This window comes from Macaca fascicularis, chromosome X (assembly GCF_037993035.2).
Source record: "Macaca fascicularis isolate 582-1 chromosome X, T2T-MFA8v1.1".
Classification (NCBI taxonomy): Eukaryota; Metazoa; Chordata; class Mammalia; order Primates; family Cercopithecidae; genus Macaca; species Macaca fascicularis.
In genome coordinates, this window is record NC_088395.1 from 130,287,774 (window position 1) to 130,302,286 (window position 14,513).

Here is a 14,513-nt window from a genome sequence, read left to right on the forward strand (position 1 = left end):
CTGTCAGAATTTCAAATGCTCATGTTCTCTAACAAAGCATTGTTTGTAATAGCAGAATTTTGAAAACAACCAAGGGTGCATATCAATAGAGGAAGAATTGGCTGGGCGCGGTGGCTCACGCCTGTAATCCCAGCACTTTGGGAGGCCGAGGCGGGCGGATCACGAGGTCAGGAGATCAAGACCATCCTGGCTAACACCGTGAAACCCTGTCTCTACTAAAAAATACAAAACAAATTAGCTGGGCATGGTGGCGGGTGCCTGTAGTCCCAGCTACTCGGGAGGCTGAGGCAGGAGAATGGCGTGAACCCGGGAGGCAGAGCGTGCAGTGAGCCAAGACTGAGGCACTGCACTCCAACCTGGGCGACAGAGCGAGACTCCGTCTCAAAAAAAAAAAAAAAGATAGAGGAAGAATTAAATTAGTATGTAAGATAATAGCAAATATAAGCACTTTATATGGATAATTTCATTTAATACCATAGCTCAGTGAGATGGTAGTGGTTATTCCCATTTCTGTGAATCGGACAACATTGCAGTAGTTAAAAAGAAGGTAGTTCTACAGATATTGACAATTCAGGGAATTCACTTACCTTGGAATTTCTTGAGCAGTCTGTTAACTGTTGCATTCTTTCTTTAATTTTTAATTATATTTTAAAATCATAAATGTTATATACACATGTTGTATATAAAATTTTTGAAAGAATTCTGAAATAAAGTAGTAGTATGCTACATATATTTCTATAGCTTCTTTCCCACCATCCTCCATAGTACACTAGAAGCATCTTATTTCTGATATTTTTATCAAAGATAATAGACATAGCCATTCATGTTGATTTTCAGCCATCTATATACCTAATAATTTAAATGTCTTAGAAACGTTCCTTTTCAAAAAGTTAAAATGAGTGAACTTCTGTAGAATTACAATACTTTAACTTGTTTGATTCAGTGTTTTTTTGTTTTGTTTTTTTAGAGACAGGGTCTTGCTCTGTCACCCAGGCTGGAGTGCAGTGGTGTGATCACGGCTCACACTCCAGCCTCGCCCTCCCAGGCTCAATCCATCTTCCCACCTCAGCCTCCTAAGTAGCTGGGACTATAGCTACTGTAGTCCCACCATGTCTGGCTAATTTTTTTTTCTTTCCGTTTGTTTGTAGAGATGAGGTCTCATGTTGCCCAGGCTGTCTCAAACACCTGGCTGGGCTCAAGTGATCCACCCACTTCAGCCTCCCAAAGTGCTGGGATTACAGGTGTGAGCCACTACACCCAGCCTGATTGAGGGTTATTTTGTTAAAAACACAAAAGTTATTTTTCCAAGAACAATCTGATATTATATAAAGAGCAATTGAAATCAATGTGCTTTTGAAACTTGAATTTTAACAATTTAGTATCTTTTTCTCTCAAAAAGAAGTAATACTTCTTAGACATCAGACTTCTGGAAGCTTTCAGCACAACAGAAAACCAAAAAGAGGATCTGTGTGCTTCAACTATCCAGTCTTCTTAGGCTTTTTTCCTCTGGCAGTGGTCCTATAATTTGAATTTATATATAATAGTAAAAACCTAGATTATATATTACAGTAGACTAGAAGCATATTGGGATAGAAAGACCTCCCAGGGGCCAGGAATCTAAATGCAGTTGCAAGGGAAGAATTCACAGTGTTTACTCTGGGGTACTGTGGTTAATGGACCTTAATAATGATTATGATTATCGAAAATATTTTGTTAGGCTTATTTTGTTCTTTAAGGATAAGAAAAAGAAAATGAACATTACATTTTAGTAAGATTTTTTTCCCCCAGTGATTGCAATTAAAGATCTTTGGCACTTAGATTTTAGTTATTTGGGAAAACCACTTGCATTGCCTTATATGGTGTTCAGTACATGGTGGATGAAGCATTCTTGATTGATGTGATATAAATGAGACATTAGTATATTTTGATGTAATGTTGTGACTTAATATTACTATGAAATATAAGCAAAGTATTATATTATCTGCGATTTTTAACTCTAAGCTTTTAGCTTGCTGCCTCTTTACTTTCTATATCAGTTTTCATTATTTTGTCTTCTTCTTCTGTTAGCATCCATGTGACATAATTCTCTTAAATGTTTGTTTACCTTCTGCATTCAGTTTTAATTTTACCTGCCATTTATCTTTGATAGATTTTGGTAGATGGTGATTAAATAAGCTTGATTTGTTTTTTTTTCCTTTAACACGAATTTGTGAAACTTTACAACTTTTTAAAAGTATAAACATAAATTTTGGTACTGTTAATATGCTTAGAATTATGATGTTACTAAAAGCACCTGTTATTGCTTATTTCTTAGGAGTAGTGAAGAAGTTCTTACTGCAGAAGATTGTGAAAATGTCTATCACCTGGTTTATTCAGCTCACCGGCCAGTAGCAGTAGCAGCTGGAGAATTTCTCTTCAAAAAGTAAATCTATATTTCTGTTACTCATTTTCTGAGGCATACTTTCATAACAGTAATTTGTTATGTCACACTTGACATTAAGATTTTATATATATATATAACTTATTTTAAAAATTACTACAGATCATATCGAAGCTTTCACATTTTACTTTTTCCTTTACAAGTTTAGATTTCTCCTAAGTTCTTTTATTTATTTAAGTTAGATCTTTAAAGGGAAATGTACCCACGTCTTTCAGTGAACATGGTTAGAAAGATACCTAACTATATTATAATATTAAGGCTGACCTTCCTAATTGTTTACCCTTCTAATACCTGCTTCAGCTTCTAAATATTGCTTATGCTATATTTAGTCCTTTTTTTTTTTGGAGACAGAGCCTCTCTCTGTTGTCCAGGCTGGAGTGTGCAGTGGTGCGATCTCAGCTCACTGTAACCAACCTCTGCCTCCCAGGTTCAAGCGCTTTTCGTGCCTCAGCCTCCCGAGTAGCTGGGACTACAGGCTATATTTAGTCTTCAAACTTATTTTTCCTTTGCTTTAGAAAATATTAAAAGGTTCTTCAAGTACTTAATAAAGTTCGACATAAGAATCCCAAGAATTCTACAGTCTGTTTACTTTTATGATCCTATTTAACTCAGATTAGGTAGTATGAGTAGAAGTGTGAATATCTGATCACAGAAAACACTCAAAGATTGTTATATAATGGCTTTCAAAGAGACCATTTTGAGCCATATAGATTAAACTTTTCTTGTTGCTATGATTTTATTAAAATGCCTGTTGGGGGTGCAGCAATTATTAGAAAGAGTAGGTGGCATAAAACATTTACACTACAGTTTTCTATTCATTGCTGTTTAGTGTTAATTCTCTTGTTGATTATGAGGAAAAATGCCCATGCTATCCATAGTAAAAGGACAGTAAGTTGGGGTAATTTTGCAAGAAGGATGGAAGGAAAGTATGTGTTTTGTTTTCAAGATGAATGTGTATCATAGATTTTTTAGCATAAATGGTGTAGCTTTGTCAATGTATTACTTTTATGAAAGGCAACAGTTATATAAAATACAGTAAAGTTTTTAAAAACAAATAATTTGTAACGGTACAATTAACTTGAGAAATTAGTTTAAAAGGGCTTAGAATTACCATCAAACGTGAAATGAAAAAGGTTTATAGCAATTATTTGCGTGGTGTGCCATAATGTTGGATGATATCGTACTTATCCAGTTCTCCTTTACTCCTTTGTTAGATCCTTAGATACGAAATCCACTTAATTTTTTTTTTGATTAGGAATTTTTTGTTGTTGTTGTCATAAAATAAATATTTTACTTTTTTCACAGGCTCTTCAGTCGTAGAGATCCAGAGGAGGATGGAATGATGAAAAGAAGAGGAAGACAAGGTCCAAATGCCAACCTTGTTAAGACGTTGGTTTTTTTCTTTCTAGAAAGTGAGGTTAGTTGATAGTATTTATTTTATACTTAGGTTCAAAAAATTTTGGAAAAGGGGTTAGAATGAGGCACATTAAGAAAATATATATTCCTTGTAGCACAGTAAATTGTGAATAGAATGGAGATCTACCCACTCCCCAAATTTCTTTAAAAATATGCTTTCTACTTTTTTTGTTTTTGTTTTTGTTTTTTTTTTTTTTGAGATGGAGTCTCGCTCTGTCACCCAGGCTGGAATACAGTGGCACCATCTCGGCTCACTGCAGCCTCTGCCTCCCAGGTTCAAGCATTTCTGCCTCAGCCTTCCGAGTAGCTGGCCTTCCAGGTGTGTGCCACCATGCCCAGCTAATTTTTTGTTGACTAGGCTGATCTTGAACTCCTGACCTAAAGTGATCCGCCTGCCTTGGCCTCCCAGTGTTGGGATTACAGGCGTGAGCCACTGTGCCCAGCCACTTTCTACTTTTAGTAAGATGTTCAAACAGTTGGATTTATGTATAGTGCTGAGAATATTAATTTTAGAGTTCAAAATCCTATTTGTCAGTTGGATTACTCTGCTTACTATTTGTGTGATCTTGGTTTAGCTACTTACTCTTTCTAAGCCTCAGTTTCTTAGTAAAAAGATGAGTAATAAATTCTTAGTTAACACTGAAATAAGTTGTATAAAACTTAACACAGATCTAGAACATTGTAAGATTTCAAATGTTGGTAACTGCCATTGCAATTGTAGATGTGGACTTAAACTAGTCTCCCTAAAGTTGGAAACCTACAATGTTAGCCAGATTTTGAGAGGGCTCAAAATTTATTTTGGTGTTCATATTACATATTATTTGATTAGTGATCGGGCCTTTTAATTTTCTAGTTATTTCTATATATGGATATATAATTGGTTTTTTATTCTTTAGGATTTTCTATGTTATACCATCAGGTCATTTATAAAGAAAGATAATTTTCCTTTTCCTTTCCAGCATTTTTTTTTTCATTTTTTTTTCTTGCCTTACTGAATTGGCTAAGACCTTCAGTAGAATGTTGAATAGGGCCAGGTGCGGTGGCTCACGCCTGTATTCTCACCACTTTAGGAGGCTGAAGCGGGTGGATCGCTTGAGGCCAGGAGTTTGAGACCAGCCTGGCCAACATGGCAAAACCTCTTCTCTACTAAAAATACAAAAATTAGCCAGGCGTGGTGGTACATGCCTGTAATCCCAGCTACTTGGAAGGCTGAGGCACAGGAATCGCTTGAACCAGGGATGCAGAGGTTGCAGTGAGTCAAGATCGTGCTACTGCACTCCAGCTTGGGTGACAGCAAGACTCTGTCTCAAGTAGACATCTTTGGATTGTTCCTGATCTTATGGGAACAGTGTCCAATATTGCAGCATTAATTACCTTGTTAGCTATAGGTGTTTTGTAGCTATTTATAATCAGATTGAGAATATTTCCTTTTATCCTTTCTTTGCTGAAAGTTTCTAACATGAATGGAAATTGAATTCTGTAAGATGCTTCTGCATTCCTTGAGGTGATTGTTTTATTTTTATCCTTTACTATGTTAATGTGTTATGTTGAATGACTTTTTAAATGTTGGATCAACCTACTTGTTCATGATGTTATTCTTTTTATATATTGTTGGATTCCGTTTGCAAATATTTTATTTTATTTATTTTTTTAAGAGACTGTCTTGCTCTGTCCCTCAGCCTGAAGTGCAGTGGCGTAATCATAGCTCATTGCAGCCTTGAACTTCTGGGCTTAATTGATCCTCTTGCCTCAGCCTCCCTAGTAGCTCCGACTACAACTGTGTGCCACCACACCCAGCTAGTTTATTTTAGAATCTTGTAGACAATGTGGGTGTCTCGTGTCCCAGGCTAGTCTTCAACTCTTGGGCCCGAGCAGTCCTCCCTCCTTGGCCTCCCAAAGTGCTGGGATTACAGGCATAAGCCACAGCACGTGGCCCGGTTTGCCAGTTTTTGAGGATATTCCATGTTCATAAAGCATTTAGATTTAGATTTTTTTATTATTTGTAATTGCTTTGACAGATTTTTTTTTTTTTGTATAATTATTATGATTTGCACGCCCCCTCCTCCCCCCGCCAAAGGAGTTGGGAAACAGTAGGGTTTTTTTTTTTTTTTTTTTTTTTTTTTTTTTTTGATACAAAGTCTCACTCTGCTGCCCAGGCTGGAGTGCAGTGGTGTGATCTCGGCTCACTGCTAATCTCCACCTCCCACATTCAAGCGATTCTCCCCCCTCAGCCTCCATATAGTTGGAATTACAGGCACGTGTCACCACACCTGGTTAATTTTTGTATTTTTAGTAAAGACAGGGTTTTGCCGTGTTGGCCAGGCTGGTCTTGAACTCCTGACCTCAGGTTTTCCACCTGCCTTGGCCTCCCAGAGTGCTGGGATTACAGGTGTGAGCCACCATGCCCAGCTTTTAAGCTGGGCCTTTTAAGGGTCTTTTAAGCTTCACATAATGAAGAGAATTATTTGCTTATATATTGAATTGACAAACATACATTTTGTGTTTTAATTAACCATTATCATTCCCATTCAGGTAAAGTAAATTCATAGCATACCTAAGAATTGAGAGTAGCTAACTGATATAATATTAGGTCCAAATAAGCAATATGTATATAATTTCTTTATAAAATACTTTTCAGGGCAGGTGCGGTGGCTCACACCTGTAATCCCAGCACTTTGGGAGGCTGAGGTGGGCGGATCACCTGAGGCCAGGAGTTTGAGACCAGCCTGGCCAACATGGTGAAACCTCATCTCTACTAAAAAATACATAAATTAGCCGGGCGTGGTGGTGCATGCCTGTAGTCCCAGCTACTTGGGAGGCTGAGGCAGGAGAATCACTTGAACCTGGGAGGTGGAGGTTGCAGTGAGCCAAGATCGAACCACTTCCCAACAGCCTGGGCGAGAGTGAGACTCTGTCTCTGCCCCACCAAATACATATAATTTATTATAAATATATAAAAATATTAAAAAATGTATATTTTTCATATTAATGTTTTAATGATAATTGTTAATGTGTAATGATGCTACCTAACACGTCTTTCTTACAGCAAGCAGACTAAGGCAGTTTCTTCTCTGTCCTTTCATCTATTTGACCTCAAAAAATAGACAGCTGTTTGAGAGTTTGTAGATGGTATCAATAAAGTTTCCATTCTTTTGAGTTAAGGCTAGTGTGCTTATTGTCTAAGACCACATTGCTCTTTTTAAATTTTAGTTACATGAGCATGCAGCATACCTTGTGGATAGCATGTGGGACTGTGCTACTGAGCTGCTGAAAGACTGGGAATGTATGAATAGCTTGTTGCTGGAAGAGCCACTTAGTGGAGAGGAAGGTAAGGATGTTTAATTATGGTATTTTTGTTTAGACAGTTTTGTAAGTAGATTTTTACTCATTCCATTTGTTTATCCTTTTAGTCAAGACAATTTGATAGAAAGTCTTACTTTGTGCATAGTTTTGTTTTCATGTAAATATTATGCTATGTAAAAAGATGTAATTGCTGTCAGCATTCTTTATTTTTTTTTTATCTGGGTTATTTTCTTTACCCAAATGTATGAATCTGTGGTGGATAGTTTTGGGATGCTGAGGGTTTTAGGAAGGTTGTCTTTTCTGTGATACAGTAATGGGATTTTCTTTAGTACCTTAGGGCAGGTTCTGTTTACAGGCAGAAGAAACTGTTATGTAATAATTACAAGTGGCATATAGGGAGAAGAAATAGGCTCTTTTTGACTTTTTGATTTTTTTTTTTTTGTTTTTTAGCACTAACAGATAGGCAAGAGAGTGCTCTGATTGAAATAATGCTTTGTACCATTAGACAAGCGGCTGAATGTCATCCTCCCGTGGGAAGAGGGACAGGAAAAAGGGTATGACAATCAATGTCTTTTCAATATTCTAAACTCCATTTCTCCTTTTTCAGAATCTTTTAAAAATTCCATTTTAGCCATGAAACAAAATTTTTTAAAATTTTGTTTATTTTTCAGACAACCTTTGCTTATAAATGTCTTAGAGGTAAATTTTAAAGCATTAGCAATTTGAGAAATTTGAGTTCTCTATAAGATACTTTTTTAGTTAACTGCAGGAGATATGATTGACAGTCCCTGCCTTCATGACTGAATGTAGTGTACACCATTTGGAATGGTGCAGTTGTATGTTCTATTTATGGAGTTGCTTTCTTTTTCTTCTAAAATAAAATCAGAAATAAAAATCGAGATAATTTTTTATTAAAATAAGGAAATTTCTATTTCCTGGGATCATATTTTAGTGCATTTTTGTAAAGTTTATGTGAATTTGCATTTTATACCAACAATTCCACAGGCTTTCAAACTTTTGACTGTAAAGCATAAAAATTCTTTTTTATATTGTGACGTATTACACATGAATATATTTGTGTTTGTGCATAACTGAAACAAAATTTTATCAAAGACAAGGTGATGTTTTCTATATTTTCTATTTCTGTGTTTAAAAATTTCTGTTTCTTTTTGCTAATTGCTGATAGCAATTTAGTGTTTTGAATTTGTTACTTACGTGTCGTGTTCCACAGCCTAGAGTAAGCAGAAATGCTGGTCAATCCCAATATTTTATATATAAGCTCCTAAGCTATATTTCCTATTTTTAACCGATTCTCCAACCATCTGAAGGTAGAGTTGATGAGTCTTATTGGATATTGATTTTCCCTCTAGGACTATGTAAAATTTTTTTTGTTATTTCAGGTAGCTTTATGTTTTTATAATGTGTAGTTTTCTCTTTCGTGTCACTTTTAGGGTTAATGTTTTATGGTGAAATTTTTGTGTCCATCTCTTGAAGTTTACTTTTAGTAATCATTTTGTATGTTTTAACTAAAACTTGAACACTTAACAGTGCTAATGGGCTTAATAAATATAGAAGTCTTTCTGTTACTTTAGGTGCTTACAGCAAAGGAGAAGAAGACACAGTTGGATGACAGGACAAAAATCACTGAGCTTTTTGCCGTGGCCCTTCCTCAGTTATTAGCAAAAGTAAGTTTGTGTTGATATCATAGTGTTATTAAGAAATCACAGTTTTTTTTTTTTTCTAAATGCCTCACAGAATATTATAATGCTTATTGCGATATATACATATATATATATATATTTTTTTTTTTTTTTGAGACGGAGTCTTGCCGTGTTGCCCAGGCTGGAGTGCAGTGGCGCGATGTGGGCTCACTGCAAGCTCCGCCTCCTGGGCTGACGCCATTCTCCTGCCTCAACCTCCCCAGTAGCTAGGACTACAGGCATCCGCCACCACGCCCGGCTAATTTTTCTTTTTGGTATTTTTAGTAGAGGCGGGGTTTCACTGTGTTAGTCAGGATGGTCTCGATCTCCTGACCTCATGAGCCGCCCGCTTCGGCCTCCCAACGTGCTAGAATTACAGGCATGAGCCGCCGCGCCCGGCCTTATAGTGATATTTTTAACATGATCTTTGTATTTCACAGTACTCTGTAGATGCAGAAAAGGTGACTAACTTGTTGCAGCTGCCTCAGTACTTTGATTTGGAAATATATACCACTGGACGATTAGAAAAGGTAAGATTATTTTGTGTAAAAAAAACCTTTAAGAAAAATGTTTTAGTTCATTTCATCATAGCGTTTGTTTATATTTCTTAAAATGTGTTTTTGGGACGTATTTTAAGAAAGGAAACCTATAGCTTAGGTCTTCTGTACTTTAGATTAGTTTGACTCACAGAATGGTGGTAATGATGCTTCCCTTTGCTTCATGCCCACAGCTGTACCCTCATTCTTAGCTATTATGTGACTGTGTCACTGATCATTTATGGAGACTAGGGGTGGATAACTAGATAATAACAATTAGATGAGATTGGGCTCATTCAGGGTGGTATGGCCATAGACAATAGTAACAATTATAAGACAAAATCAACTAATATTTATTGAACACTTTTGCTGTGTTCTATGAATATATGTTAGTATTCTCACCACAGCCCTATGAGGTAGGTAATATCTCCCTTAAAGTTGAGGAATAAGTATGGATGGATCAGTGTATTTATTTATCATGATTAGAAAAGCACCTTAAAATGTACGCTCTGTGTCATAGAGTTACTGTATTTGACAGTTTTTTCTATGGTGGTGTGGTGATGTAGTCACCTTATACCTATCACATATGCTTTAGTTTTGATGAAAAATATTATTTTGCAGCATTTGGATGCCTTATTGCGACAGATCCGGAATATTGTAGAGAAGCACACAGATACAGATGTTTTGGAAGCATGTTCTAAAACTTACCATGCACTCTGTAACGAAGAGTTCACAATCTTCAACAGGGTAGATATTTCAAGAAGTCAACTGATAGATGAATTGGCAGATAAATTTAACCGGCTTCTTGAAGATTTTCTGCAAGAGGTATATATTATAACTATTACAAGTATTTTGTCAGTTGAGCACCTCTACTCCAGTAAGCCAATTAGTCACCCAAGTGTTAGTCTTGGTGATAGTCCCTAGCAGTATTTTGAAAAGATGTTCAGCCTTTTCATTCTATGACTCACCAGGCTGCTACTCCACCAAAATAAGAAAGTGTTAAGAATCTGTGACTCAGAGAAGGTGAAAGCAAAACTAACATCTTTTTTGTTTTGAGAAATGGTCTGGACAGTTACCTGGTTAAACCAGGGCTGTTAAGGAATAGGGTGTTAATGGAACAGAAAAGGAGAGCTGGATTTAGACTAGATAGCCTAAAAAAGTGGAGTATTTCTAAGTGTTTTGGCAGTGTAGGTTAGGGAAGGACATTATGTTTTTTTTTTTTGTTTTTTTTTTTTGAGACGGAGTCTTGCTCTGTTGCCCAGGCCGCAGCACAGTGGTGCGATCTCACCTCACTGTAGCCTCTGCTTCCCAGATTCAAGCGATTTTCCTGCCTCAGTCTTCCGAGTAGCTGGGACTATAGGCATGTGCCACCGTACCAGGCTAATTTTTGTATTTTTAGTAGAGATGGAGTTTCACCACGTTGGCCAGCCTGGTCTCGAATTTCTGACCTCAGGCGATCCACTCGCCTTGGCCTCGCTAAGTGCTGGGATTACAGGCATGAACCACCACACCCGATCTGGGTTTTGATATTATAAAACTTTTTCAGTTTCCTGTGTTATTCTCTTGTATTTCCAAAGAGGCTTAGTGCATAGCACTTAAATACACTTGTATTTTTGTTGTGATTGTTATTTTTTCTGGAAATATTTACATTAAATTTTCTTGAATAAAATAAAAATTCATAATTGTCAAATTAATGCTGTTAGCCTTTTCCACATCACTTTTATCATTAATGTTGTAAAATCATATGGACTTTGTAATTTCTAGTTTTCTTGTTTTATTAATTACTCATTTAACTTTTATTTGGTGTATATCGTTATTCTGGGCTTATTAAGTTTTACTAATTGGAGGTTTGTGCAAATATTTTGATGTACAATTATTACATTCTTAGTTAAAAATTGTAATAGCTCTACTCTTGGCTGAATATGATTTTGATTAGGACAAATTCATTTAAAATCAAGCAATGGTTTGTTAATTAAATTTAATTACTTTGTAGAAGAGTTATAGTTTAAAAACAAGTGCTTTTTTGAGAGAACTAGAGTTCAACACAGTAGATTTAGTAGTGTGTAAACAATTTTATGTTTCCTGTAGTAAGACTGGTAAAATTTTTCAAAACTTAAGTTACCCTAAGTTGAAAATGAATGAAATTAATAAATATTGATATCCAAATAGGACCAGCATATCTAGTCATTATTCAGGGGGTTTTTCCCTATTTATTTGTGATTAGTGTCATATGTCTTCATGATGATATACATTTAAGGTACTTAGGTTTTGTCCTTTAGGTATTGTCTTTCTGATATTCTTGTCATTTAAGTATTTTATTGTCCTAGTGCATTTATTACTGTGAAAAAATAGATGCCTTTATAATTTTGTGTCAAGTTTACTTAGAAGAAAAAGAAGAATGTCATTTTCATTTTTTCTCTTAGTTATGATGTTTCTTTTTTTTTTTTTTTTTTTTTTTTGAGACGGAGTCTCGCTATGTCGCCCAGGGTGGAGTGCAGTGGCCGGATCTTAGCTCACTGCAAGCTCAGCCTCCCGAGTAGCCGGGACTACAGGCGCCCACCACCTCGCCCGGCTAGTTTTTTGTATTTTTTAGTAGAGACGGGGTTTCACCGTGTTAGCCAGGATGGTCTCGATCTCCTGACCTCGTGATCCGCCCGTCTCGGCCTCCCAAAGTGCTGGGATTACAGGCTTGAGCCACCGCGCCCGGCCTAGTTATGATGTTTCTATGATAACAAACTTGTGTTGATTTATTACCCCAGCCATATTGCCTTAAATTTGGCCAGATCTAGGTATTGAATGACAAAGTTCGTTTGTGGGTTTTGTTAGCCTAGGATTTTTCACTCTGATGGTTCTTAAGTATAATTAATATTCATAGGGTGAAGAACCTGATGAAGATGATGCATATCAGGTATTGTCAACATTGAAGAGGATTACTGCTTTTCATAAGTAAGTTGAATTTTGAAGTTCCTGTTTTCTTAAATCTGTAGAAATAAACTTGCATGTTTTGTGGGTTATAATGTTAATTTCTAAGCTAATTTGTTGTTGTTGTTGTTGTTGTTGTGGGGGCATTTTAAAGTTTACTGCATTTACTACATTCTGTTAATAGTCAAGTCCAAAACAACTGTCATTAGGTTTAGCTTTTTAATAAAGCTTATTTATTTATTTATTTATTTATTTTTACAGTGCCCATGACCTTTCAAAGTGGGATCTATTTGCTTGTAATTACAAACTCTTGAAAACTGGAATCGAAAATGGAGACATGCCTGAGCAGGTTTTTATTTATTTACTAGTTACACATTTAACTTTGAAAAGTGAAGTCTTGTGACTTTAAAATTTTAACTGTATCCTTTGATTCTTTTTACAGATTGTTATTCACGCACTGCAGTGTACTCACTATGTAATCCTTTGGCAACTTGCTAAGATAACTGAAAGCAGCTCTACAAAGGTTTGTGGTGGTTCGATAGTGTTTTTGTTAGACTAAGTATCATTAACGGTTTTCAGCAAACTTACACATTTAATGAGATCAGTTATTTCAGTGAAATGTTGCTTGTTTCTAATGTACTGTTATTTATAGTTTGATGTATATTCAGTGGAGGACATCAGTATGGTTTGTTTCAAGGTATGATTTTTAATTAAACATTGTTGTTCACGTTTGAAGGTTGCATAATCTGTGGTTTTCTGTATTCTCAAAGTTGATGACCAAGAGCCTTTGAAACAGATATAAGTATTAGATTACATAAATTGAAGATAATAAACCAACTGCCCCTAGATCTTCTTATGCTCTGGTATTGTTTTGAGATAACCTTATTCATATTCAAGATCTCTCTAGTGATGTTCCAAATTCATGATCAATCATTTTCTGATTGAATATATAATGTGCTAGTGCCAGCTATTAGTACATATAGAGCTTTTAAAGCTTTACCCATAATGATAATCCTTAATGTGTTTAGTAATTGAACTAAACAGGACTGCCTTTTCCATTTGTAAATTGGAAGCTTAAACATTGTACTTGTAGTACTGGATATTGCCTTAAATATTGTTTGGGCTCATTTTTAGAAATATCACGCAATTTCTGAGAGTTCGGGAGTTAGGTGTTTGTAGGCATTTTCTTCAAAAAGTAATCCTCTTGATAATAAGTTTGTGTTGCCTAAACCCAGAGAATAATGTTAAATACTTAGAATTTCTCTGGGCTTTTAAGATGCTGTTTATATCTACAAATGGATTTTTCCTCTTGAAAAATCAATATAGTATTGTTAACATTATGTGCTTTTATTTTTTCTCCCTTTTCTTTTGAGGCAGAGTCTTGTTCTGTCATCGAGGCTGGAGTGTAGTGCAGTTTCGGCTCACTGCAACCTCTGACTTTTGGGTTCAAGCAATCCTTGTGCCTCAGCCTCCTAAGCTGCTGGGACTACAGTCACGCACCTCCACGCCCACTAATTTCTGCATTTTTAGTAGACATGGGATTTCACCATGTTGACCAGGCTTACGAACTCCTGGCCTCAACTGATCTGCCCACTTTGGCCTTCCAAAGTGCTGGGATTACAAGCGTGAGCCACTGTGCCCCGCTCATTGTGTGCTTTTTATCAGTTAGGAAAAAGTTAATTTAACTAAATGTTAAGCTTGTAGTAGGAACGGTGACTATATTACCATATATAATTGCTTACCTATGTTGAAAGTTAAAAAATAAACTGGAAAAAAGGCAGTATTTTTAGTATAGGAAAGGAGTGAATATAAAATTATTTATGGTAAGCCAGGCACTGTGGCTCACGCCTGTACTCCCAGCACTTTCAGAGGCTGAGGAAGGCCACTCACTTGAGGTCAGGAGTTCAAGACCCGCCTGGCGAACATGGTGAAACCTTGTCTCTACTAAAAATACAAAAATTAGTCGGGCGTGGTGGTGTGCACCTGTAATCTCAGCTACTCAGGATGCTGAGGCAGGAGAATTATTGCCTGAACCTGGGAGGCAGAGGTTGCAGTGAGCCGAGATCATGTCACTGCACTTCAGCCTGGGCTATGAGCCGAGATCATGTCACTGCACTTCAGCCTGGGCTACAGAGTGAGCTCTATCTCAAAATAAATAAACAAACAAATTAATTAACTTAAATTAAAAGCTTGAGA

General features: G+C 36.3%; 1 protein-coding gene across 22 annotated transcripts in view; it reads left to right on the forward strand.

Moving 5' to 3' along the window:
* The window catches only part of STAG2 (STAG2 cohesin complex component), a 139,805-nt gene that overhangs the window by 91,732 nt on the left and 33,560 nt on the right, over window positions 1-14,513 (forward strand). For all 22 annotated transcript variants that reach the window (XM_005594515.4, XM_074029208.1, XM_005594512.4 and 19 more), the window contains 10 exons: window positions 2,315-2,422; window positions 3,746-3,857; window positions 7,067-7,184; window positions 7,610-7,713; window positions 8,752-8,844; window positions 9,300-9,389; window positions 10,017-10,220; window positions 12,271-12,341; window positions 12,579-12,666; window positions 12,760-12,840. In XM_005594515.4, coding sequence (XP_005594572.1) covers window positions 2,315-2,422; window positions 3,746-3,857; window positions 7,067-7,184; window positions 7,610-7,713; window positions 8,752-8,844; window positions 9,300-9,389; window positions 10,017-10,220; window positions 12,271-12,341; window positions 12,579-12,666; window positions 12,760-12,840 — 1,069 coding nt within the window. The remainder of the gene's footprint in view (window positions 1-2,314; window positions 2,423-3,745; window positions 3,858-7,066; window positions 7,185-7,609; window positions 7,714-8,751; window positions 8,845-9,299; window positions 9,390-10,016; window positions 10,221-12,270; window positions 12,342-12,578; window positions 12,667-12,759; window positions 12,841-14,513) is intronic.